The 27,385-nt window shown below is 43.5% G+C and overlaps 1 protein-coding gene across 4 annotated transcripts in view; it reads right to left on the reverse strand.

The window, feature by feature from the left end:
- Positions 1–5,076: 5,076 nt before the first annotated feature.
- The window catches only part of GPHRA (golgi pH regulator A), a 63,461-nt gene continuing 41,152 nt past the window's right edge, over positions 5,077–27,385 (reverse strand). For 3 of the 4 annotated variants that reach the window (XM_016202388.2, XM_087827789.1, XM_087827790.1), the window contains 4 exons: positions 20,586–20,681; positions 18,360–18,449; positions 17,145–17,210; positions 16,181–17,005 (listed from right to left, as the gene is read on the reverse strand). In XM_016202388.2, coding sequence (XP_016057874.1) covers positions 16,799–17,005; positions 17,145–17,210; positions 18,360–18,449; positions 20,586–20,681 — 459 coding nt within the window. In that variant the 3' untranslated portion in view covers positions 16,181–16,798. Of the gene's footprint in view, positions 7,198–7,569; positions 15,394–16,180; positions 17,006–17,144; positions 17,211–18,359; positions 18,450–20,585; positions 20,682–27,385 lie in introns of those variants that run through there. The other variant, XM_087827791.1, reaches the window with a different exon arrangement.

Consider the following 27,385-nt stretch of genomic DNA (forward strand, 5'->3'; position numbering starts at 1 on the left):
AACAAAGGTGAGCTCAAGGTGGCTGTTAATAGTTTACCCAACCTTGACATTCTTCTCTGACCCGTGAGGGTGTTATTCCAAGACTGAGGGGAGAGAAAAGGAGTTCGAAGCAGCAAAGGGTGGTTTTAAGCACTAGTTTCTTAAATTAGTGACATTTTAAAAAATGCTCATGTTCAGGTTTCAAGTCTGGGGATTCTGAGTCAGTAAGTAGATCTGAGGTGGGGTCTAAGCATCTACTTTGATAGGTGATCTCTATAGGTGATGGGGGGGTGGAGCTAGGATTCAGAATCAAACTTGTAAGGTGATTGTGAGGATTAAGTGAGATAATGTACCATGCTTGACACATAGTGAGTTCTCAAATGGTAATTTATTATCAGTGGTATATAGATTTACATTTCAACTAAGTATATCTGTCAGTTCAGATGAGGCCAGCAGGTGCCTTTGGGCATGGGTGGGGAACTCCCAGGATTGAAGACGTGAATAGAGAGTCCATTATTCTTGCCCAGCTGGTGTGACTCAGCGGTTGAGCATCGACCCATGAACCAAGAGGTTGCTGGTTCAATTGCTGGTCAGGGCACATGTCCCGGTTTTGGGCTCAGTCCGTGCAGGAGGCAGCTGATTAATGCTTCTCTCTAATCGATGTTTTTATCTCTCTATCCCTCTCCCTTCCTGCCTCTCTAAAAGACAATTAAAAAACCCACCATATTAAAAAAATAGTTAAAAAAAATTATTCTTGCTGACTTCACTTCCACAGTGGTTATCACCTCTCTTCCTTCCTCAGAATAATTTGCTTCCCCTGGTCTGTGTTTTATCTGGTCTGTAGCAACTTCAGGATTCCTTTACAAAATGATAACTGGAAGCTCACAGAAGTTAGACAAATAATTGCTTTTACTGCATGTTTGCTTTTGTATTGGGAACTGTTTTGGGTTCTTGTCAGATTCCCACTGAACTTGAGACTCTCAAATATTTCTCAAGGGATCATGGATTAAGATCCCTTTATTCCTAACCAGTCCCCTGCCCTGGGTAGGCTTATGAACATGCATGCCCGTGTGATTAAAAAAAAAAAAGTTTTAATTAATTTCAGAGACAGGAAGGGAAAGGGGGAGAGAGAGAGAAACATGAATGATGAGAGAGTCATTGATCGGTTGCCTCCTGCACACCCCCCACTGGGGATCGAGCCTGCAACCTGGGCATGTGCCCTGACCGGGAATCGAACCACGATCTCCTGGATCATAGGACCATGCTCAACCGCTGAGCCACACCGGCCAGGCCCATGTGATTTTTTAATTGGACATTTCCACATATAGCAATGACCTTAGGACAGAGCGATTTCTAACATGCAGGGTGACAGGGCTGGCACGCGTCACTATAAGCCTCTATAAGCCTCAGTGACAGGGATTCACTGAAATGGAGTCTCACTCTTTCCCCACTAGCCCTGCTGCAGAACGTCCTGCAGCTTCCGTCCCCAACACACAGACCGAGGTGAAAATGAGACTTCCCCTTGGCCTCGGCCACCTCAGCTGCACTCCTCCGGCTGCTTGGGTCTCACGTGTGCAGTCGTGATGCCCCGGGAGCCCCTCCCGGCTCAGGCTCCGGCCCCTGCAGAGCTGCGGGGTGAGTGCTGACTCGGGGTCACGGGTGGGCCGTGTTGATGGCTGCCCGGGAGCTGGGAAGGCCCGGCCTACCTTGGACTTGGAAGAGTCCCCTGGGTCCCAACATGTAGCTCTTTCTTCTCTGGCCACACCCAGCGGTCTACCTAACCCTCCTTGTGGTCACTGTCTAGACTTCCTAACTTCTAAAATGTACCTAATTTTTCTTCTTGACCATGAGCTTATTATTTTCTATCCCGGTAGCAATAATAGAATTCTTTTAGAAAAAGGTGGGGTCTAAAGGTATGATTAGTAATTCAGATTGATTTACAAAATCTCTGTGGGACTCACCCCCGTGTGTTCCTGCCCACCAGTCAGCACTTCGTTCTCTTTTCTGTAGACAAATGACTTTGTTGTCTAGAATTAACTTTTTCCCAGAGCTCAGTAATGGTTATAGCTTTCTTTCATTTCCAGTATTTTATTTTGGCTATTTGAACATGGGAATAAATCCTGCTGAAGATTTAATGGCCCTGGCTTTAGATTTCTGTTAGGAGATCATAGAAACCTGTAGATCTTCCCTAGTCACATATCTACCCACCACAGGAGTCTGATCTCTGGCCTTTCTCAGGAAGCAGAGATGGAGGTAGGGGGCTGAAGAAACAGGAGACAGTATCCTTAAATATGAAGATCCTTCCTAGTTAGGCCCTGCGTTCCAATCCCAGGCATCCTCCTCATCTACAGTGACGGGGTCTTTTTTAAAAATTTATTTTAAATTTATCTTTATTGTTGAAAGTATTACAGATGCCCCCCTCCCCTTTTCCCCCACTGACCCCCTCCACCCTGCATCCCCGTGACAGAGTCTTGCTCCAGTGACTGACCCCAGCCCTGACTCAGAGGCCAGTGTAACATCAGGTTGTGGACTCGACAGAGCTGGGACTGGAGCAGGACCAGCCTCTTCATTACTAGTTTAATCATCTCCCTACAAAAGTGTTAGGACCCCAAGGGCCCCACGTACGGCTAGGCTTTGGGCGTTTGATCAGCCTTCTCCATTGGTGCAGATGAAGGTGTTAAACGTACCATCAGCTTGAAATGGGCACCAGCATTAAGCCTTTAGGGGCTGAATTGTGGGGAGGGCAGATGTGGTTACAGGGGGCGATCAGGGGCTCAACCAGTCACTTTTCCAACCGGCATGTTGCCATTTCTATCAGTATTTCTATTGGTGTGAATGGCCAAGTTCTCTGGGCTTCAACCACAGATGTGAAAAGAAGCTTTGACCTCAAGTGCCCAAGGCTTCAGAGACACAGGGCAGACCTGAGTGACTGTGGCCCGACCGTCTAAACACTTCAACAAGTAAAAGACAACTTGACATTTTGTCCAGAAATAGTGGTTTGTGTTTCCTTGCATATCAGGCTTTCTAGTCTCTATTGGGACACAAGAACACTGCCTCGTCCCCTCCTCCCCAAACAGGACTAGTCCTACTAGCAGGGAAGTTTCATCTCCATCCAGTGTGAGATCAATGAACTTTAGGTGTGGGAGCCTCAGAAATAAGCACTCGCATGCTGACCGCGAACGGCCTTCTCTCTCGATGGAAACACAGCCTCCAAAGGCCTTTATGGCCTTTACTTTGCTTATAAGGACTTGTTTAGAATTTTGTAGGGTCTGGATGAGGTTTCTCTGTAATTGCCTCCGAACCTCAGAGCGTTTGTTTTCTATCCTTGAAGCTTTTCAGGGCTATGACATTGAGAGCTGACAAGGACAAGGGTCGGCTTTGGGTACAGACGTGGGTTGGAGGCTCGCAGGCCAGTCGTCAGAGAGTCAGGGGCTGTGCCCAGGTGCCTGTGCGGGAGGAGCCCCACTCGGGCGGTGCCTCTTCTCCCCTCACTCCCGCTTTCTTCTTTCTACCCACAGTGCATAGAAAGCGGCGGTTGGTTGGTCCTGATACAGCAGAGCTGCTAAGCTTCCCCAGGTTGTTTTTTTTAAAAGAACCCCTCTTTTCCATTGCTTTTCAGAGAGAGTGGGAGAGAGAGAGAGAGAGAGAAGCATCGAAGTGAGAGAGACACACGGATTGGTTGCCTCCCCCATGCTCCCCTACCAGGGCCAGTGGTGGAGCCTGCAACCGAGGTACATGCCCTTGGCAGGAATCGAACCCGGAACCCTTCAGTCCGCAGGCCGACGCTCTGACCACTGAGCCAAATCGGCCAGGGCGCTTTCCCAAGTTTGGGGAATGACCTCAGTGATTAGGGCTTCACTCTCTTCCCCTGATATTCAGTGGGAGGGTTCAGGCCCTGGGCCCTTGGTAAGAGATCACTGGAAACACTGCCTGTTTGTTTATTGTTTCCCTGGCTGCTTAGTCACTCATGCCGCTGCTGGTGTGGCTGCCAGGCTCTGCTGAGCCCACGTGAAATGGCCGAGTCACCAGGTAGTGGGAGGCTTTCTGCCCGGCTTGTACTGTGCGTCTCTGTGGGCACAAAGGTCGGAGATGGCAATCCTGAGTTACCAGGTGTGGCGTCTAGGGAGCCTGGAGCACTTTGTCTCTCCTCCCTCCTCCACCCCCATGCACTGTATGGCCATCAGCTCCTGTCCCTCCAGGAGGGAAGGGACAGTCCGTTTATTCTCTGATTAACTGGTAGAGAACAGATGAGAGGAACACGAGGGGTTGCCCTGCAGGCAGTTAACCAGTAGGCTAGCTGTCTGCTCCTGGGCTTCACCCCCTCGGCACCCTTCCCCCCCGCAGCCCTGGCCTCCTTTCTTATTCTCCTATGAACCAAGGAGCTTAAGCCTGGAGGGTCTGGGACGCTGGCAGGACTCTTCCACTTACGAACTGGGTGCCGAAGCTGCAGCTGTTGGTTTTCACACTTGTCCTGCCCTCCTCCTGGGCCCAGGACCTCGCTCCTGCAGCGGGAGGGGAAGGACGGGTGCGATGGACGCTGCTGCAGGAGGGAGACGCGGGCCTGGCCGTGGCAGCCCTCCTCCGCTCTGACTGGAACTTTGGGGTTCCGGGAAACCACCTTTCTACTTCATTTCCAGTGTATCAGGCCAGCTCCGAGGCCTGGCTGCTCTGTTTAAATCGAGGTCTTCCTTGTCCCGTCCCGCCTCACCGACTCCTGTGAACCCTTCAGGTCTTGGAAAAGCCTTCCTCTAGGAAGCCATTCGAAATTCTTCCCACCCCACTGCCCCTCCCCAGGCCTGTTTTTATAGCCTCCCTCTTTACTTCACTCTTCCCTATCACGCACCACGTCTTTGTAAAAATATGTTCTGCCCGATATGAGAGGCATATGGGTCTGTCTTGTGTAAAGATTTACCCTCAATGCCTAGAACTTGCCAGGCATCTATTTGAATGAAAGTGGGCCTGGACTTTCTTAAACATGTTAGGTAATGTATTTGGACCTAATTTCTTTAGGTCAGGGACAAAGAAGCATTTGGTTTTGGAGCTACTGAAATGGAAGCATCTGTGTCTAGTGCCCACACAAATATATGCAACTGAAACTAAGTAAGAAGGTTATCTTTGGGGAAACAGATTTGGAAATCACTAGTAAGTCCTGGAAGGACGCCTCCTATACCCCCAGTGTTGCTACTCAAATGGTCTGGATTTGGTGTGATTAGAATACAATCACAGGGGGTGGAGGACAGGGCTCCCACTCCAATTAGATTTTCTTTCCCATAGACTCACCCATGTTTTTCATCACAGAAATGGCCTCCGCCTTCCACCCCCGAGAATGTAAGCTGTCTAAACAAGAAGGGCAAAGCTATGGCTTCTTCCTGCGGATTGAGAAGGACACTGCAGGCCACCTGGTCCGGGTGGTGGAGAAGGGCAGCCCGGCGGAGAGGGCTGGCCTCCAGGATGGGGACAGAGTTCTCAGGATCAACGGCGTCTTTGTGGACAAGCAGGAGCATATGCAGGCGAGTGGACGTTTGTGGTGTTGCTCCCAGGGCTCTTCAGGCCCACACCTTCGCTGATTGCTGTCCTGGGGGTCAATGGCTTCCTGGCTGCCACCAGCGAGGCAGGACACCTTTAAGGCTGTACTTTCTGCCAGCTAATCAAGTCTCTTACACTTAACCAAGAGCTCTACAGATGATTCCTAGCTTTCAGTAATGTCAGGCCTAAAATGCATTGAATATCGGCTATATGCCGGGAACTGTACTGGGCAGTTTCATTTCCGTATTTTGCTAAATCCTCACACAGCCCACGAGGTACACACATCGCCGGCTCACAGCCGAGATGCGGGCTCGGATGACGTGTGCATGCAGCGAGCACATGGGAGCGCGGGACCCTCCCCCAGCGCGCCTTTTCACTGCACCCCGCTGTCTGCACAGACCTGAGGACCTGCTGCGCTCTAAGGCAGCATTCACCCCCAGAAAGGACCGGTCCTTCGAAGAGTTTCCTGGGCGGGGGCTGGGCCACACTCTCGGTTCCAACAGTGCCAGAGGCCCGGCCTAACCTGCACCTGGCTCTGGAGGGCTGAGGCGGAGATGGCCGGGGCGCTGTCTGCTGACTATCTGGGTGTCAGGGAGCAGCTATCAGAATCTCAGGGCCAGGTAATGACCCGGCAACCCCCCTCTGGTGGTTAACAGAGGTTACTGGTTAAAGCTGTCCTTTCTTCCTCCTAGGTCGTGGATCTGGTCAGAAAGAGTGGGAATTCAGTGACCTTCCTAGTTCTGGATGGGGATTCCTACGAGAAAGCCATGGCAAAAAAGGTGGACCTGAAAGAGTTGGGTCAAAGTCAGAAGGGGCCAAGTTTGAATGATAAGAAACTGCCCCCCGTGATGAACGGAGGAGCACAGGCTTGGGCCCAGCCTCGGCTCTGCTACCTGGTGAAGGAGGGGAGCAGCTTTGGCTTTTCTCTGAAGACCGTCCAAGGTAAGCTGGAGGGCAGGGCATGAACAACTGACTTTCCAGAAAAACGATATTATGGATTAATGGCCTCTTTGACTAACTTTTCCGTTGCTATGGGTATCCAACAGCAGTACTCCCCCTCCCCAGCCCTTCCCTTGCCTGCACAATTCTGCAATGAGGGAGCCAGACATTGGACAGCAGCAGGGTTGGGGGGTGGCACTGGAGTTCCTGACCCCCAGTGTTTGTGTGGCTGAGCCTTTGAGGACAGAGGGTTAGAGGGTTAATGCTTCTTTGGAATTCTTTTTTAGCTTTGTTAGGGTGAGGGTGGAGGGCAGATTGGGAAATAACAGCAAGAAAAAGAGGTTCTTCATAATAGCTACTTTTGAGTAAGAATGACATCTCTTTTCATCTCTTAGAGAGTCCAGGTTGTCACTCATTTACTCAAGAAATTCTTGGGCACCTATTGACGTGTCAGGCACTTAGAGTTGTTGAGGATACTGCAAAAATCCCTACCCTCCTGTGACATTTAAATGGTGCCCTCCTCCGCGGCCCAGCCTCACCCTGAGGTGCGCCCCTGACCTCTAGCTGAGGGGTACATAGTGACTGAAACCCCCGACCATCAGGAAGTCCTGGAAGTTCTGTTTCTGGATTTCAGACGGCAGGCTGACCTGTGCGCAGCTGACAACGGTTCTGTCGTGGTTTCTCTGGGATGGAGGCTGGAACCCCGGGAGCTGTGTTAGCCTTGTGCTTCCACCTCTCATGTTGCTATTTAACCTGTAGCAAGAGATATAAATTAAAGATAAGAGGCGTTTCTCAAGTTTGTCAGTTATTAAACACAGGGTGTAGGTGGTCGAATTTCTTAGATGTCCATTATCAGTAAAATGGTAAAAAATTATGATTCAGATTCTATTCATTAGGCCCTTGGGCTAAGGTGCAGGGTGAATGTTTTAGATTAGCTTCCTAAAGAAAATATTTTCTTCATGACAGAGATATAACAAGGTAACAGCAGAACCGTTTTTAAGGAAGCTGAGTTGAAGTTACTGTGATTCCTTACAGGTTTATTTAGTCATCATAAAGCAACCCTTTGCTTAGACTGAATATTAATATATTGAAAAAACTGACAGCATATCTTTAAGAAGCACTTACCTCACACCTCCGACTAATCCAGACTGCGTGCATGTGGGCTTCCCCTCCTGTGCCTCTGTCCTCTGTCGCCTGCATCAGCGAGATTTACTGGCTCCGTTGGCCTGTGATGGTTGGTGACAATACTAATTAAAGAGGACACATGGAGTGGATGTCTCTAATTCTACAAATACAATGATGCAGCAAGGGAATGGTTTGGTTCTTTCTGGTTCAAGAGGCCAGTGCCACCTGAGATTCCTTCTTTGCATTTAGTTGGGCTCAGAAATTCTATTCAAATCTACAAAGACCAGTTGAGTAACGGCTGTATCAGGCTTTGCCAGCAGCTGTAATTATGAATCTGAGTCAGAAGCTAAGGGCTACTTGAGTTAGCTCTAAAATTGCAAGCTCTAATTTTACATTATCGGGAGGAGACCCTTCACTGCTGTGCTTCCTGCCCAGCGGAGCGGCAACGTTTGTCCACCCTGCTCTCCTCCAGGTAAGAAGGGAGTGTACATGACTGACGTAGCACCGCAGGGTGTGGCCATGAGAGCTGGCGTCCTGGCCGACGATCACCTGATTGAAGTGAATGGAGAGAATGTGGAAGATGCCACTCACGAGGAGGTGGTTGAAAAGGTACTTGTCTTGCCTTAGCTTTCATCTGTTCTCATTGGGAGAAACGGGGACACGGGATAGTTTGTGACGGGGGAAATATGATGGGAAGTCGCCCTTTTGAATTAAGAGCAAACAGACCCTCTAGTGGCCTAAGCAGTGTTGACAGAGGTTTGAGAATAAGCTTAGTGTCATGTTAGCGTGAAGATAAGTGTTCCCATTAACTTCATCTTTTAGATATTATTGCACCCGACTGGGAAAACCCTCTGAATTTATAGTAAATTCAATGTTGAACCAATGCTACTAAAATATTATACAACCACTGTGGTGATGAATGTAGAGCTACACATGGGGGTACCGGGAGGCCAGTTACCTCAAATTTTATGTCCCAGCACAGTCCCATGACACTGGAAAACAGTCTGAGGTTTTCCTTTAAGGTCATATGGAATCTTTTTTTAAAAAAATATAACCAGTGAGATTTTATTATTTTGCACAGTATACTCTATATTTCATATTGTGACACTATCGCTTTATTATTATTGCTATTTTATTTTTTATCTTTATTGTTCAAAGTATTACAGGTGTAAGCGTTCCCCCCCCATTGATCCCCTCCACCCCACATCCGCTCCCCTCCCAGGCCTTCACCCCACTATTGTGTGTCTGTGGGTTACGCATATATGCATAGAAGTCCTTTGATTAATCTCTCTCCAGCCCCCCCCCACCCCACCTTCCCTATGAGATTCGTCAGTCTGTGCCATGCTTGTGGATCTATTTTGTTCATCAGTTTATTTAATCTTGAACATTGACCAACCTCATTCTTAGTAGAGTGATATTTCAAAATAGACCTTTACCTTATTTTCTTTTCCAAACTCCTTTTCCAGCTTCCACCTACATGCCTTTCTGGGTTTCCTGAATGCCAGCTCTCCCTTGGGTTCGGTTGGCACCTGTGTAGGTGAGGTCACGGCGGACAGCTGGGAAGTGGAGGCAGATAAATACCAGCGAGGTGGCAGGAGACCGTATAACAGCTGAAACTTGCATTTTACATTCCATATTTTCTGTTGAATCCAGAGACTGTGCCTCCACACAGAAACTTTCCTGTTGCCCAGCATCAGTAGTTGGAGACGGATGCTGGCGCTCACCTGTGTGTCGTTGCAGGTGAGGAAGTCGGGAAGCCATGTCGTGTTCCTGCTGGTGGACAAAGACACTGACAAACACCATAATGAGCAGAAGATAAAATTCAAGAGAGAAACGGCCAGTTTGAAATTACTACCCCACCAGCCCCGGCTTGTTGAGATGAAGAAGGGAAGCAATGGCTATGGTTTCTACCTGAGGGCAGGCCCAGATCAGAAAGGTAAGGCAGGAGGAGAGCAGAAGGCTTGGCTGTGGACTCACCCAATTCTGCAGCCCACCTCACTCCAGAGTTCCACGGGGCACAGGAAGAAGCTAGAGTGCACAGCTGGGTCAGCTTCCGTGTCACGCGGGGGCCCGACGGGGGGTCCCCCCAGGCTTCCAGAGCAGGACGATAAGGCAGAATTTGGATCTGGGCAGTAGTGTGCTGTTAACTGGCTCTCGGGGAGGGGTGGGGATAGGGCCTTAATTTGTAGCATTTGTGAGTTTTGAGGTATGAGCACCCCCACCATGCCTGATTTCAAGCTACCAACACGACACAGGATGCAAGGTTGGGAAGCACTGTGCGCAGCTGGTGCTCATGCGCCGGTGCGAGGCAGCTCCCGCATGTCACTAGACCTGAGGCGCAGGCGTGGGTTGGGATCTCGGACTCAAACAGAACCGGGAATCTTTCTGATTTCTTGTAACTCAACAAGGTAAGTACAGAAGCCCTCTTAGGGAGGGTGAGTAACACATCGATGTGAGGGAGACACATCGACTGGTTGCCTCCTGCGCACGCCCTGACTGAGGCTGGGAGCTAGCCTGCAACCGGGGTATGTGCCCTTGACCGAGAATCAAACAGGCCACCCTTCGGTCCGTGAGCCGACACTCTAACCACTGAGCCAAACCGGCCGGGGTAGAAATCCTAGTTTTTTAGGAGTCTTTCTGATCATTTATTGTTTTGGGGTTGGTTAGGTCAAATCATCAAAGACATAGATTCTGGAAGCCCAGCAGAGGAGGCTGGCTTGAAGGCCAATGACCTGGTAATTGCCGTCAACGGCGAGTCTGTGGAATCCCTCGGTCATGACAGCGTGGTGGAAATGATCAGGAAGGGCGGAGACCAGACTTCGCTGCTGGTGGTGGACAAAGAGACGGACAGCATCTATCGACTGGCAAGTAACGCGAGTCACAGATCCAGCGCTAGGGCTGGGTCCTTTCACTCATGCTCTCAAACTTTGGCTAAGTTCCCTTTTTTTGTTTAGCCGGCTCCATTCAGGGGCCCCTTGTGTTAGCTGAGGAGGGAGCCTGGCTGATTTTAATGGGCTGGGTCATTCTCTCTACTTGGTTAGTTAAGTTACCACTTTGATCTTCAAACTGGAAAGTGTATAAGGATCATCTTTAAGGCTGCCTTGAAGCTCAAAGTGAGAGACTCGGGCATGCCATGTGATTGGCACATGAGTTGTAAGTCCTTAGGCTCAGGCGTTTGAAAGAATTTGCAAGTACAACTGTACAATTACTCTCGGTGACCTGAGAAAAATCTATGAATAGAAGCCTGGAAACAGGCAGATGTAGCCCTCGCTTTCCTAAAGAGGGAGCAGTTGGATTTTAAACTACAGACCAGTAAGTTCCATCCATCCCATGTAAAAGCCTGCACAGGATTATTAAACAGCTTCTAATAACCTGTAAGGCTATTATATACAAGAAGGGGACTGACTTGGGAGGTGTTGGAGGTGTTACGGGACATAGCTTGATCAGCTAGAGAAGCTATAGGGGCCAGTTTTTGTCTTAGCTAAGACAGTTGAAGCTGCTCGGAACAGTGTAAGCCGTTTCTGCAGAGACGTCAGCTCCCAGTTGGTAGAAAAGGTCAAGGAGTCAGAAGGTCACTGCTCTGGCTGTCGTACAGGGGATCTGGCATTGAGTCCTTTCCGACTTCTTAGGACAGAATGACTTTGTTCTAAGTTTAATGTTTTGGTTAAGAGAGAACTTTGATCTGTAGAGATGACCATCCCCATCTTCCTCTTCCCCCCAAAGTAAGTTGCATAGGTGGGTGGGTGTCTGAGACACATCAGGGACTAAAACCAACACCTAGACCAGTTCTGTAACTAGTCCTGTATACTAGTAAATGTTACAGGAACTGGTTTAGGGGTTGGTTTTGAATGAAGAATGAATAAAAACTCACTGTTGTCCTTGGCCACAGGATTAGCTGCTACTGTCAGGCAGTTGATTTGCTTGTTTGGGTAGTGATGCCAGAGGTATTTTTGCATGCCATGAGTTACTGATAATTTTCCGCATTTTAGAGAGAAAGAAATGTGGAAAATTTGCAAGCATATCCCTGAAAGTTCTGGAGTTAGTTGAATTGGGTGACTAGAAGGTTCTGTACTGGTGCTACTCTCATTCAGAAAGGAAGCTGTGGTCTTGTTGGTAAGGCAGATGATAACCGGAGGCCTCCACATCTAATTTTAGCCAGGCTGCTGAACAGGACGATTTGGGCAGAGCACACATTGTACTCACTTTCAATTGCTCCAGTTTTTTACTCATTGCCTTACAAATGTCTTGGGCATCTGTGGGCAGCAATTTAATTACTGATCTAGGATCTTACCATACCCAAATCTACCCTTTAATTCTCTTAACTAAAACCCAGACAGCTAAGCTCTTATTTCTATTAAAAAAAATCAGTCTTATGTTCCTTGTTTAATGCCTGTTCTATATTTAAGACCATCACTGCCTTCTCCTCACGGATGGTCTGGGAGTTGAGATGGATTAGAAGTATATAAAGATAGTGAGGAGCTTGGCATAACAGAAGTGTCAGCTAACGGTCCCAACAATAAATAGTAAAATGGAGTTCAACAGGTCACAGTGCTGGAGGGCAGCAGGGGAAGCAAACATCAAAGGATCGGAGACACCAGGTGACCATATGGTTGCTGCTGCCACGGGCCGCTCCCCATGAATTACTGTGTGTACTTTGGATTGTGATGAAAATAGTGTCCTGTGGTACACTTTCTCTAGGTGTTTAAGGAGCTTTGACAATCATCTTACTGAAGGGCAAGGGCCAGATGGACCTACTTTGCATGAGATAGTGGCAAGTCACCCAATGTGTGTAATCTCCCACATGGAGATGCCTACAGTTCAGGGGTTGCTTACTATCACCACGTCAGAAGGAACTAGCAATTCTGTTAGCAAGACTCTTTTTTGGATCCTTGTACAACATTCTGTACTGCTTTTATTTTATGTATATGTGCCATGTATTTGTTTACATGTTTATACACATTACTCCATAACCAAGCTCGATCTTCTCTTATACTTTTCATGGTTGGGGTAATAGAGAAATTTTACAGCCCACAGTGATAAGCATCTGTAAGAGGAGTGGAGCATGAATGACACCTTGTAAACTAAACTCGCACATTTAATAGTGTAATTACTCATATTTACAATAAATGTTTCCCCCCCTTTATTTTCAAGGCTCATTTTTCTCCAATTCTCTACTATCAAAGTCAACAACTGCCTAACGGTTCTGTCAAGGAGGCTCCAGCTCCTCCTACTCCTGCTCCTCTGGAGGTCTCACGTCCAGACACTGCGGAGGAAGTAGAACATAAGCCTAAGCTGTGCAGGCTGGTTAGAGGTGAAAATGGCTATGGCTTCCGCTTAAATGCAATTCGGGGTCAGCCAGGCCCATATGTCAAAGAGGTACGGTAATCTGGTTCCCGCAGCCCCATGAATACAGCCACAGTCGGGAGGGCCTGTTTCTCCCGTTCATTGACGGCCTAGTAAAAAGGTTTCACTTGGGTTCAGTTGATTGCTGTCATGGTCCTGGGCCCTTTAAGGTAGCTACTAGTACATCCTCAGCTCACATCTGTTTTTCTTCAACATCTGGCCCACCCAGTTGTCTGGATACTTTCAGATCAAATAGAGCTGCGGTGACCGTAGGTGACAGTCACTGTCAACATTGACTGGGAGTGATGCTCATGTGCTCCTGTGCATCTGGCATAAGGCCCTACGCTGTAGTGACCGACAGTGAGAGACTATCCCTCTGGCTCCCAGGTTGGGAATACAGGAGGGGACCTATGGAATCTAATGCCTGTAACCCGGGAGACATCCATGACATTCAACTGCGGTAACACTACTTACTCGAGCGTGGAAGCTGTAGCTTTCGCAAGCAGAAAGTATGAGAGCACTGCCCTTAACTTCTGTGCCCCAAGGGGAAATAACCCCGTTAGCATAAATTCTCAGACTCCTGCTGTGCCTGGAGGGAAGCGAGTCTGGCAGCCCCTTATCCGCATTTGGAAGTGATGACTCAGGACCTCTGTTCACAGGTGCAGAAGGGCAGCCCCGCCAGCCTGGCGGGGCTGGCAGACGAGGACATCGTGGTCGAGGTGAACGGGGTGCCTGTGCTGGACGAGCCCTACGAGAAGGTGGTGGGCAGGATCCAGAGCAGCGGGAAGAGCGTCACGCTCCTGGTCTGCGGAAAGGCGGCCTACGGCTATTTCCAGGCTAAGAAAATCCCCATCGTTTCCTCCATGGCTGACCCGCTGGATGTACCTCCGGATTCCAGAGGAGCGCAGGCGGACTCAGAGCACGACTCACACGTGGCGAAAGATCGAGTGAGTGGTGACACATTTCCCTCAGTGACCTAACTTCCAGTGATCAAACTATTTATGTACAAATTCTGGTTCTGCTACAAGTAAATGGATTTCCTCTCTCTGCGCCTTGGTTTCCTCACCTATAAAACAAGGGTAATTTGTAGGACCGCTATTAGGATTATATTTACCAAGACTATTAAAGCGGTTCCACTAGTGCCTTGTGCACCCTCAGCATGAAAGTGAAAGCTGGTGGTTAGAGACAGTTTTGTTTTAAAAATAACTGGTAAGGCCCAGCCAGGCATGGCCCAGCGGTTCAGCATTGACCTAGGATCCAGGAGATCAAGGTTCGATTCCCGGTCAGGGCACATGCCCAGGGTGCGGGCTCGATCCCCAGTAGGGAGCGTGCAGGGGGCAGCCGATCAATGACTCATCACTGATGTTTCTCTCTCTCTCTCTCCCCCTCTCCCTTCCTCTGAAATAAAAAAAGATATATTTAAATAAAAAAGTCCTGGTAGGTATTCAGGTTTTATTACTAGGGAACAGTAAACATTATTCTGTATGTATTTAGATTAGAGAAATTCCTTGGCAAGTCTCAGTTTTTATTTTTGTCCAATTTCTTTTCATAGATGAACTTGAGGTCCAAAGGTGAACTGATCTATCCAAGTTCACAAAAGAAATGTTTGGCAAAGCCAAGACTCTGAAAGCTTTATATTATTTTTCTTTCATTACATTAATTCTTCTGATTGGTAATATAAAAGTACTAATTTTTAATGAATACCCACCACTGTAGTCCACTTAAGGCTGCAATAACAAAATACCATAGACTGGGTGGCTTATAAACAACAAACATTTATTTCTCACATTCTGGAGGCTGGGAAGTCCAAGGTCAAGATGTTGGCAGATTTGGGGTTTGGTGAGGACCCTCTTCTGGGCTGTGGACTGCGGACTTCTGCGGTGCTCACATGGTGGGAGGAGCTAGGGAGCTCCCGGTCCCCTTTATAAGGGCACTAATCCCAGCTCTGCCCTCATGACTTAATCACACCCCAAAGGCCCTACCTCCTAATACTATCACCTTGGGGCTAAGGATTTCACCATATGAATTATGGGGAGATACAAATACTCAGATCAAAGTACACATAATAGCCATTGACTAAATTCTAGATATTTTAACAAAGTATTCTCATTGTCTTTTAAGAATTCCATAATTGACTAGGGAGTCAATTATAGTACCATGCTAGCTTTATAGAAAGGAAATATATATAGACTAAGAAATCTGTTAGTTTCAAACAAACAGCAAGCTGAAAACAAACCAAGTGTAGAATTCAGGTCACCTGGCTTCTAGTAAGTGACTCTACTCCCTGGCTTACGTCATGCAACTCTATATAGATCTCCCATCTCCTGATATTCAAGCTCTGCCACTTATAGACCCTTTGTTTTCTTTTGCACAGGCCCACAGTACAGCCTCTCAGTCTTCTTCCAATTCTGAAGATACAGCGATGTGATGAGAACAAATAACGGCTTTGCTGATAGCTGTTTGTGGGTATTTAACGGAATCCTTTTCCAGGAAATGAGCTGCCACCCATTTGCCATCTCTGTCAAAGAACCCCTCTGGAAACCAGTTCATCATGTGTAATTATTTTCTGCTGTCATTTGTCTCAGGGTGGCTCTTGCAGATGGCTTATTTATGGTCAGCTTAGGAGAAGTTAAGGTGGGGACCAGATTCTTTTCATGTACTCTCTTAAGCTTCAACTTAACTGTATTTCTCTGTATGATGATATCCCTTACTTCTATAGGCTCCTTGAGCACCAAAGATGATTCATAAATCTGTATATGTGGGAGCTGCTAATTAAAGTATCTGAGCAGATAAGCCTATTAAAAATATGCTTTTTAAAGAATGTTGTGGTTACTAAAATAAATGCCATTAACAATGTCTCTGAGTGTGCTTGAACCTTCCCTGCTAGCTGATCTAACTTAACAGTGTTTGTTTTTGGTAAGCATTTTATGCTTGAACCTTCCTTTTGCCTCTAGAAACCCAAAACAAAATAAAACTCAGAATAAGACCTTGGTAATAATTTTACTACCAGAAAGTCTCTATTTAAGGATTTTCTTATATTGCATTTCTGAGTGTTCTACAAATTTTCCAACATCATCTTTTACCGATGAAGAAAGTGAGTCATAGGACAGGAAAGTGACTTATTCCAGTTACAGTTATTCACTGCTTTACCCACAGCATGAGGGGCAGATGGGAAGAAAATATGGGATATTACTGAATTGAATGTACAGGAATTCACTCTTAAATGATACTAAGTTAAAGGAAATCAAGAAAAATGGCACACTTGAAATCTCTCTTGATAGAATCTATTTCAATTGCACCCTACCCCAACCCCAGAAAAGAACAGATAACCTCTTGGTTATTTTAATAGGACAAGGGCTGGGGTAGGAGGGGTGGGATGCTGACTCATGTTAGATCATACAAGCAAAATCCAAGCTATCCTTGACAAAATAAAGCTAAGGCCAGTGAGTTACAATCTCTGATTTTAATGACAATCAACCTCCAGGGAAAGCGAAAACCTTTTCCATGTGAACCTTGACTAAAACAGAAATCCCACATGTTTGGCCCAGCTACCGTAGCCTTCCCTTACCCCAGAGTTCCAGTGTATTTCTCCCTCTAGTTTCTTGGCTCTTTTCCACCCCCTTTCCCAACACTGCACCAGCCTGAAACCCACACAGGAACTCCTGGCTGAGGGTTAGAGTCAGCTACCTTGCTCTCTCGTGCTCCGGCTGATGCTACTCAGGATCACTGTATCATCGGAGGAGGAAGGCATAAGCTGGAGGTAGAATATGATACCACAGCATTTTGTTTGTTTAAATAATATTTGGCCCTGGTCCCCTCCATTCTCCCCTCTTATATCTAAATTCTGACACCACTGGCCTGTGAGCAGTCTGTAATAGGCGCGAGTTCAAGGTGTCATGTGCTTTTCTGGTGCCTGTTTGTGAGCCAAATAGAGGAACAGTATGCTGGAGAGAGCACTGACCAGGAAGATCACATCGAACCAACGGTGGTAGAAGTTGAACTGCAGCTCTCCGAGGACTTCGGTGATTATGGTGCGGTACTCGAGCGGCATGCTCATTCGGATCAGCAGCACGGAGGAGACGAAGTACATGCCCTGTAAGTCAAACATGTCCATCCAGAAGTCATTTAGAATGGAGTGAGGGACAGGTCAAAGGACACAGTTAAATATTTAAAATATAAAACACTATTGGTATTTTACAGCTGTAAAGATAAAGCTGGTTTTTAAAACTTACCATTATCTGTGCTAACAGCAGGACGATGACGTTGGAGGACTTGCTGCTAGAGATGGCGTAGAAGAACTGTCAAGAAAGGGAGAAGAGGCGAATTTACGTGGTGCTACTATGTCCCGTGTCAAGAACATCAAGCAGCAGGTTCACACCTAACTGAAGGTCTCTCTCATGCCACGACCCTGTATGGCACCATTTGTATGGTTAAGGCTATAAAGGAGAGATTAAACACACCGAAAAAGCATCGTTATACTCTTTCCATGGGTCAGTTGGTGGTTTCAAGTATTACACTGAAATACAAAAGAACTGCAATTGCTAACAAACTTTAAGAAACTGTGATACATCACTAGAAAGCATCAAAACAGATTACTCCAGGCTCCTGTGATTACTGGGCTCCAGAGCTCTTTCCAAAATTGTGCTAGATGCCTGGAGATCCTGTCTCCTTTTTCTCAACCTTTTCTTTCCTGTCATTCAAACAACTCCTGGATCTGAAATCCCCATCTTTTACAGAGAGGACTCACCTCCCAGGAAGCCTTCCCATGTTGAGCAGAAGACAGTTGAACATTTTGCTTCTCCTACTTCCAGGTCCTCCTTATAGGCGACTCTCACAATTATTCTTCTAACCTCAAATACCTATCTCATCCTTTCACTCCAGATATCTGCTGAATACCTACCGTGTGCCAGGGGCTGCTCCCGATGTTGCTGACATATCAGTGAACAAAACAGACCGTGGTGTCACTCTATGACCTTTGGTAAATGCAGTTATCTGATTATATGACGTAAGTACATCATCATCAATTCATGTATCAGCTTAACTTTTAAAAAAATCTGTTGTATGTCTTTTATTTATTTAATTTTAATGTTTTTATTGAAATTTTTTTACCTTTTTTTAGAGAGAGAGAGAGAGGAAGCCAAAAAGAAACAGTGATGTGAGAGAAAAACATGGATTGATTGCTTCCTGCATGCACCCCTGCAAGGGATCAAGCCTGCAACCTGGGCATGTGCCCTGAACGGGAATCGAACTGGTGACCTTTCAGTGCACAGGACAATGCTCCAACCAACTGAACCACATAGGCCAGGGCTGTTGTATGTCTTTTAAATATTTGTGACTGTTGTTTAAGATTTCAAATGACAGAAATCTTAAATAGGGTAAAATTATCTCATGGTGCCACATGTAATTAAGCAAATAATTACTTTTTTAAATTCTGTGATACAACATACCTTGGTAAGGGTGATCAGCAATCCTCTGATAGATGTGACAATGATTATTCCAACCAGAATGAAGGAAATGTGTTGGGACCAGAACTTCACCTGTCACCGTAATAGAAAGAATAAGTCTGTTAAGTCTCTGTTCAGAGAGATGTGAAGATTAAGAAGATGCACTGTGGCCCTGGCCGGTGTTCTCAGCAGTTAGAGCACTGGCTCACGCACCAAAGGGTCACAGGTTCGATTCCTGGTCAAGGGCACATACCTGGGTTGCAGGTTTGATCTTTGGCCCGGGTCGGGGCATGTGCAGGAGGCAACCAATCCATGTGTCTCTCTCACATTGATGCTTTTCTCTCTCTCTTTTTCTCCCTCCCTCCCACTCTCTCTAAAAAAAAAATATCAATAAGAAAAATATCCTCAGGTGAGGATTAACCAAAAAAACAAAACAAAAACAAAGCATTCTGGTTGCTTATGTGATTGAGAGGGAACTTCATTAGGCCCTATCTGATTTAAAAAAAAATTTAGGGAAGAAAGCAAGTGGCAAGTAAAACACCTCCAGGAAGACTGCAGGGGAGAGTGGATGTCTTCACTAGCAGAGTAGCCAAGGTGTAAGGACAGAAGAAAGCCCAGTGCAGTGCAGTGATGAAAAGAAAACAAATAAATCAGAAGACACACAAACCTAATGTACAGCTTAATGTGATAAATGAAAAGGGCAAATCGAAAGGAGACTAAATAACAGCTTGATTATTTCTATTATTTGTGAATGATAGTTCTCTGGTCACCCAAAACTTTAAGGAAATTTTCTTTTTAAATAAAAGGATATACAGACATTCTCGGCTACGGCCTAGGAAACAGCTGCCCCTCGTCTAAGTCCCACGACGATGCCTCCCTCTCCCCTGGGACTGCTTCAACAAGGGGCAGCTCCGGGGCCCTGCACTCAATTCAGGTCTGAGAAGTGTGCAGGGGGAGCTGCTATTACTCTCGTCTGAAAGATTTATTCAGAATCATGAAATATGGAGGATACAGATGAATTACAGATGGAATGTAGGCACATGCACAGCAATGGGATAGCCTCAGAAAGCACTGATGAGGAAGAGCATTTCTAAAAATTCAGCCCAGTAAGAAATTTAAGAGAGGAAAACACATGCAACACTCATGAAGTGCTTCTCAGTGTGACTCATATAACACTGGAAGGGAAGACGCGAGGCTCCTTCAAGGGAAAAAGGATGGGCTATGGATTGAGCATCAGAACTGTGTGCTTGGGCCTGGCTGGGCAGCTCAGCTGCTCAGAGCATCGTCCCAATGCACCAAGGCTGGGGTCGAATCCCAGGTCAGGGCACACCCAAGAATCAACCAATGATGCACAAACAAGCGGAGCAACAAATTGATGTTTCTCTCTCTCCCCTCCTTTTCTCCCCCTCCTCATTCACTAAAATCAATCAATAAAAAAAAAAAAGAAAAAAGTGTGCTTTAAGCTGTTTCTTAAGGACTGAAGCTCAATTTGCTCTGGTTTGTTTTTATTGCATCCAGCTACCAGGGGCATGTCCAGCTGAGATGGCTGGCTGGGGGCAGCATGCAGCCTGTGGCTAGAATCATAGCACAGCTAAAGGGCCCTCAGAGGGACCAGGAACACGACATTGGCCTTATTATCAGCCAGAAACACTGGCCATCTATATTCTTAGAAAATATACTATTCTACAAATAAAGATGTTAAATTTAAGTTGGGACAAGAGTGTGTTTAATGACAGTGGTTATTATAAAACAGGTAGAAAGATGACAAGAAATTTATGCACAGGTTACAGTTACCATCTTTAGCCCAAAGCCCACATTAATTAAGATAATTTTTTATAGGAGAAATCATTTCAGTTCAAACACAGAACACTAATAAGCAGTTAATATTCTACCAGAGGAGTCAAAGGTGAGCTGTGTATGTGAGGATCTCACAGAGACACGTATCTGAGCATTTGGGGGGATTGGTGAGTGGCAGCTGCCACAGAGAAGCAGAGGAGGGACTGTAGAACTAACCAGCATCCACGACAATAGTAAGTACCAGTTGTTACTTACAGCTTATGCCCTTTACAAATCTGGCATATGAATGTGTCATAATATACAGGGGAGAGTGGGAAGAACAAAAGCAGAACCATGTCCCTATAGTAAGGAATTAGAATCTTAATAATTATAACTTATAGCAGGTAAAATAGAAAGAAATAGAACAAACCAGGATCTTGATACAACTCTTACATCAAACTGGATCCCCAGATAATTCACAGTGATCTCAATGCCTCTTGTGACAGGATCCGTTTTCCCAACTCTGTCAAAAACGATATTAATGGTTGCCTGCAGAGACACAGAACTTTACATTAGAGCAGGTCAATAATAGCCTACTATTTCAAAAAGGTGATTCAAAAGAATGAATTAATCACCACAACAAATCTTACTGCTGGATGTTCCCAAAAATGAAATTCTACTCTCACTCTAAATCATATATAAGAAATCTACTTTGGCTATTCACATAAAGGCAAACAAAAGTCCCTACCTACCCTATCTTTCTCTTCTGTAAAGAACATAGGGGACTAGGCTATGGCATATACACCTTAATTTATCAGGAGCCAGAAAGGCAACATTCTGGAAGATGAAGCCAGGGTAAGAGAATAAAGGATTTCTAGGGTCATTCCCTGTGGTTATTTCCTGAATGCTCTAAAAGCAATCACTAAAATAACAAAAAGAGAGTTAGAGCTAACAAGCCAACAAAGATCAAATGGAATTATGAGAAATACCCAATTAATCCAAAAGAAGGCAGAAAAAAAGGAAAAAGGGAAGTAAACAGTTGAGATACATAAAAAGTATATAGCATTATGGTTGTTTTAAAGCCAACAATATCAATAATCACATTAAATGTATATGGTCAAAACCAGGGGTTGGCAAATGCTGTCCCTGCAGGATGATAGTAGCCACAGACAATATGTAGAAGAATGGGCTTGGCTGTGTTCCAATAACACTTTATTTACCAAAGTAGGATTTCACCTGTGGGCTGCAGATAGCTGACTGCTGCTCTAAACATGCCAATTAAATGGCAGAGATGGTCAGATTGGATAAAAAAGCAAGACCAAGCTATATGTTGATTATAAGGAAATCCACTTTAAATATAAAGATACAAATAGGTTAAAAGGGAAAATATAGAAAAATATATATTATGCCAATACTAATCAAAAGAAAGCTGGAATATCTATATTAATATCAGCAAAGTAGATTTCATAGCAAAAACTATTGCCAAGGATTAAAAGGGTCATTTCATAATGACAAAAGGATGATTTCAACACAGGGTACATAATGACCCTAAAATGTGTATGTACCTAATAACAGAGCTTTAAAATACATGAAGCAAAAACTGATAGAACTATAAAAAGAAATAAACAAATCCACAACAATAGTTGGAAACTTCAACATCTCTCCATAATTGATAAGAAAAGTAGTAAAAAGTCAGTAAGGGTATAGAAAACTTTAACAATACTATCAACCAACTTGAACTAATTGACATTTATAAAACATTACAGCCAACAAGAGACTCAAGTGCATGAAGCTATTAACCATGGTTGACCATATTATGGGCCAGAAAACAAGTCTCAATAAATTAAAAAAAATTAAAATCATACAAAGTATGTTCTCAGATCACATGAAATTAAATTAGAAATCAATTACAGAATGATATTCAGAGATCCCCCACATATTTCTAAATAACCCATGAGTCAAATAAAAAATCAAAAAGTAAATTAGAAACTTTCTGAATTGAATGAAAATACAAATACAACACATCAAAAAAAGTTGAATTTTGTGAGATGCAACTAAAATAGTGCCTAGCAAGAAATTTATAGCATTGAAACAACCTATATTAAAAAAGGCTTTGAATCAATGACGTGAGTTTCTACGTTAAGAAATTAAAAAAAGGAGACCCCAATTAAGTACTAGAACAGAAATAATAAAGATTGGAGCAGAAATCAATAAAACAGAAAGCAGAAAAACTAGAGAAAATCAATTAACCCAAAAGCTGGTTCTTTGAAAAGTTCAATAAAACTGATAAACCTTTATCTAGACTGATCAGGAAAAAAAGAGAAGAGATACAAATGATCAATATTAAGAATGAGAGGGGAATCACTTTACATCCCCTGGAATGACTATAATAAAAAAGATAGGTAATAAGTGTTGGCAAGGATGTGGAGAAACTGCCACTGTTACACGTGCTGTGGGAATGTAGACGGTGCGGCTGCTTTGAAAAACAGCCTGGTAGTTTCGCAGTTTATCAAAAGGCTAAACATACAGTTAGTGTATGACCCAAAAATTCTACTCTTACAGGTATATACCTAAGAGAAATGAAAACATATGTGTACATAAAAACTTATACATGAATGCTCACAACAGCACTATTTATAATAGCCAAAAAGTGGAAACAACCCAAATGTCCATCAACTGATGAATGAGTAATTAAAAATGTGGTATAGCCATATAATGGAATGAATATTATTCAGCCATAGAAAGGAACGAAGTGTTGACAGAAGTTACCACACAATGAAGCTTGAAAACATTATGCTAAGTTAAGACAATCATAAAAAACCACATTGTATTGTACGTGTAATTCCAAGCATATGAAGTGTCCAAAATAGGGAAATATACAGACAGAAAGTAGATTAGTGCCTGACTAGGGCTGAGGGAGAAAAAGGGAAAGACTGCTAATGGGTATGGGATTGCTTTTTGGAGTGATAAAAATGGACTCTGTTGATGGTTGCACACCTCTGAATATATTAAAAACCACTAAAATGGGTGAATTGTATTGTAAGTGAATTATATTTCAATAAAGCTGCTAAAAAGAGAATGAGAGGGGTGCTATCACAACAGATTTTATAGATAGTAAAAGGATAAGGGAATATTATGAGAAATCATATCCCAATAAGTTTCACAACTTCAATAAAAATGGACCAATTCCTTGAAAGACATCAACTGCAAAAGCTTACTCAAGAAGAAACAGATAACCTAGAAACCCCTTACGTCTATTAAAAAAATTAAACCTGTAGTTAAAAAAGCTTCTGGCAAAGAAAACTCTAGGCTCAGATGGCTGCACTGATGAATTCTACCAAACATTAAAGAAAGAATAATAACAATTCCACACAAACTCTTCCACTAATTGGAAGAGGAAGGAATACTTCTCATCTTATTCACTAAAGTTAGCATTACTCTGACATCAAAACCAAGAAAGACATTGTAAGAAAAAAAAACTATACTCCAATATTCCTCATAAACAGATGCAAAAAATTCTTAACAAAACCTTAGCATATTAAATCCAAGGATAATACACTATGGCCAAGTAAGGTTTTCTGAAGGAATGCAAGGTCAATTTAATATTCAAAACTTAATCAATATAATTCACTATAATAGCAGATTAAAAAAGAAAAACCAGGTGATCATCTCAATAGATGCAGAAAAAGCACTTGACAAAATCAAACATGCTTCATGTTTAAAACACTCAACAAACTATGAATAGAAGAAACTTCCTCAGCCTGATGAAGGGCTTCTAGGAAAAACCAACAGCTCACACCATACTTAATGGTATAAGACTGGATGCTTTACCCCCAAGATCAGGAACAAAGGCAGGACGACTGCTCTATTTAACTTTTTACTGGAGGCATTGGTCAGTGCAGCAAGGCTAGAGGAGGAAGAGGAGAAAAGAAGAAAGATGGGATGAAATGGGGTGGAACAGGAGGGAAGGGAAAGGTAGGAAAAAAAAGGAAGGGAAGAAATAAGGCTTCCAGATTGGAAGGAAGAAGCAAAACTGTCTTTATTTGCAGAGATCTGACTGTCCATGTAGAAAATCTTATGAAATCTATTAGAAGCTTTTAGAACTAGGAAGGGATTTAGCAAGGTTGCAGAATATAAAAGCAAAATACAAGAATCAATTATATATCTATATGCTAGCAATACTCAGAAACTGAAATTATAAAAACAATCCCATTTATGATAGCATCAAAAATATTAAATACTGCCCAGCCGGGAGTGGCTCAGTGGTTGAGCACTGACCTAGGATCCAGGAGATCGCAGTTCGATTCCTGGTCAGGGCACATGCCCGGGTTGCGGGCTCGATCCCCAGTCGAGGGTGTGCAGGGGGCACCCAATCAAGGATGACTCTCTCATCATTGATATTTCAACTCTCTCTCTCCCTTTCCCTTCTTCTCTCTGAAATCAATAAAGATGTATTTTTAAAAAAATTAAATACTTATGAGATAAATCAAATGAAAGATGTGAAAGACCTGTATACTAAAACGTATAAAACACTGCTGAGAGAAACTAAAGAAGATCTAAATAACTGAGAAGTTATACCACGTTCATGGACTGGAAGATTCAATATTGCTGAGATGTCACATCTCTTCAAATTGACCTGAAGATTCATTGACATTCTAATACAAATTCCAGGAGGTGTTTCTGTAGGCATTAATAATCTGATTCTAAAATTCACATGGAAATGCAAAGGACATAGACTAGCCAAGTATGTTTGAAAAGAGGACAAAGTTAGAGAACTGACACTATCTGATTTCAAGATGTATTATAAAGCTACAGTGGTCAAGACAGTGTGGTACTGAATATAAAGCAAATATAGATAGCAATAAAGACTAGAGAGCACAGAAACAGGCCCACACATATATGCTCAATTAGTTATTGACAAAATTACAAAGTCAATTCAATAAAGAAAGGATAATCTTTTCAACAAATAGTGCTAGAAAAACTGGATATCTATATGCAGAAAATGAACTTGGAGCCATACTCCAGCATCATATTAGAAAATTAAGTCAAGGTGGATCATACACCTAAATATAAAAACTAAAACTATAAAACTTCTAGAAAAAAAAGTGAAAAAAATCTTTGTGACCTTGGGTTAGGCAAATATTTCTTAGATACAACACCAAAAGTATAACTCATAATAGAAAAAAATAAGAGATACATTGTGCTTCATCAAATCAAGAACTTCTGGTTTTTGAAAGATACTGTTAAGAGAAAGAAAAGCCAAGCCACCGATAGGGAGAAAATATTTTAAAATCACATATTTGATAATGAATTTCCAGAATATAAATCCAATTAAAAGAAAACAAGCATTATTTTAAAACTGGCAAAAATTTGAATAGATATGTCACCTAAGAGGATAAAAAGGTGGAAAATAAGCACATGAAAAGTTGTTCAACATCATTAGACATTAGGGAAATGTAAATTAAATCAAATACCATCTCATACCCAATTAGAATGTCCAAAGTTAAAAGGACTGACCATATGAAGTGTTGATGAGGATGTGAGGTAACTGAAACTCTCATATGCTGCAGGTGGGAATGTAAATGGTACAACCTCTTCGGAAAAGTTTGGCCATTTCTTCAAAGCTAAACATACATCTGCCATATGACCCAGCCAGTCCATACCTACATATCTTCTCCCAAGATAAAAGAGAGCATATGTCCATATACAGACTTGTACACAAATGCTCACAGCAGCTTTATTTGTAATACCCCCAAACTGGAGACAAACATCTCCATCAGCTGGAAAGGAGATAAACTGTGGTATACCCATACCATGGAATACTAACTCAGCAATAAAAAGGAACAAGCTATCAATACACACAATAACATGGATGAAACTTAAAGTAATTATGCTGAGTAAAAGAAGCCAGCCAGAAAAAAGGGTACATACTGTAAGATTCCATTTATATAAAGTTCTAGGAAATACAAACTAATGTATAATGACAGCAGATCAGTGGCTGCCTGGAGACTGGGGATACAGGAGAGAGGCATTACAAAGGGGCACAAGAAACTTTTGGAAGTGACGGGTGGGTATGTTTTCTATCTTGATCTTGGTGATGGTTGTTGCATAGTTACACATTTGTCAAAATTTACCAAATTGTACACTTTAAATATGTGTACTTATGAATGTCAATTATACCTCAATAAAACTGTTAAAAAATATGTTCCCAATTGGGAGGGGGGATGGGAGGATGGGGATGAGTCAAAAAGGTGAAGGGATTAAGTACAAATTGGCAGTTACAAAATAGTTATGGGGATGTAAAGTACATCATAGGAAACATAGTCAATAATATTGTAATAACTATGTATGGTATCAGATGGGTTCTAGACTTATCGGGAGATTGCTTCATAAATTATATAAATGTGTAACCACTATGTTTTACATCTGAAACTACTATAATATTGAACATCGACTGTAATTGAAAGAAAATGTGATATGCTCCCCTCCAAGGCTGTATCTCAGGGAAAGCTTTCGGGAACGTAGCTAACTGGACACACTGTCGTCATTCATTCTTTCCCACAGCATGAATCAAGATTTAAAAATGTCATGTGAATAGGTATTGACATCAAATTATTATAACATTTTTGTGTAAAATAAATGTATAAAATATAGGGTTGTATTAAATGTTAAAAAGATATATAACATTAGATCCATTAAATCTAGAATCCTCCATTCATTTACACTGATCAAAATTAACTAACAAGCTGACAAAGCTCCTCTGTGCAAACACAGTTCCAGCAGAAAGGTAACCAAACTAGGAAGTCAAACCAGCCTTTCCTATAATCACACTGGAACCCACTAATACCTGCAGATGAATCACAGGCAAAGACAAATGACGTACATAAAATGCCCACAGAGAATAAACATTACAGGAGAGACACAAAAGAATCAGATCTACAAACACACAGGCTGAATTTATCTATAGAAATCCATTTCAGAACTTACTCTTGACTTAATTTTTAGGTATATGCACCTTATTAAAAGGGACAGGCGGTTTCTGTTCTGAGCTGAAGGTAGGAGTTGAATTCATAGTCACATTCTCAGGGATAATATGGAAAGTGGAGTGTAAAATAAGAAACTTTTATATTTGCTTCATATATCATAATCTAAGACCTTATTAATGATTTCTGACACAAGAAAAAGGCAACCTCCCTTCTCTAGGTGACCTAAGGAGAAGGGAAAGAGAGAGGCTCAAATATGTGAAAGATCGT

Source organism: Miniopterus natalensis, chromosome 19 (assembly GCF_054644295.1).
Source record: "Miniopterus natalensis isolate mMinNat1 chromosome 19, mMinNat1.hap1, whole genome shotgun sequence".
Classification (NCBI taxonomy): domain Eukaryota; kingdom Metazoa; phylum Chordata; class Mammalia; order Chiroptera; family Miniopteridae; genus Miniopterus; species Miniopterus natalensis.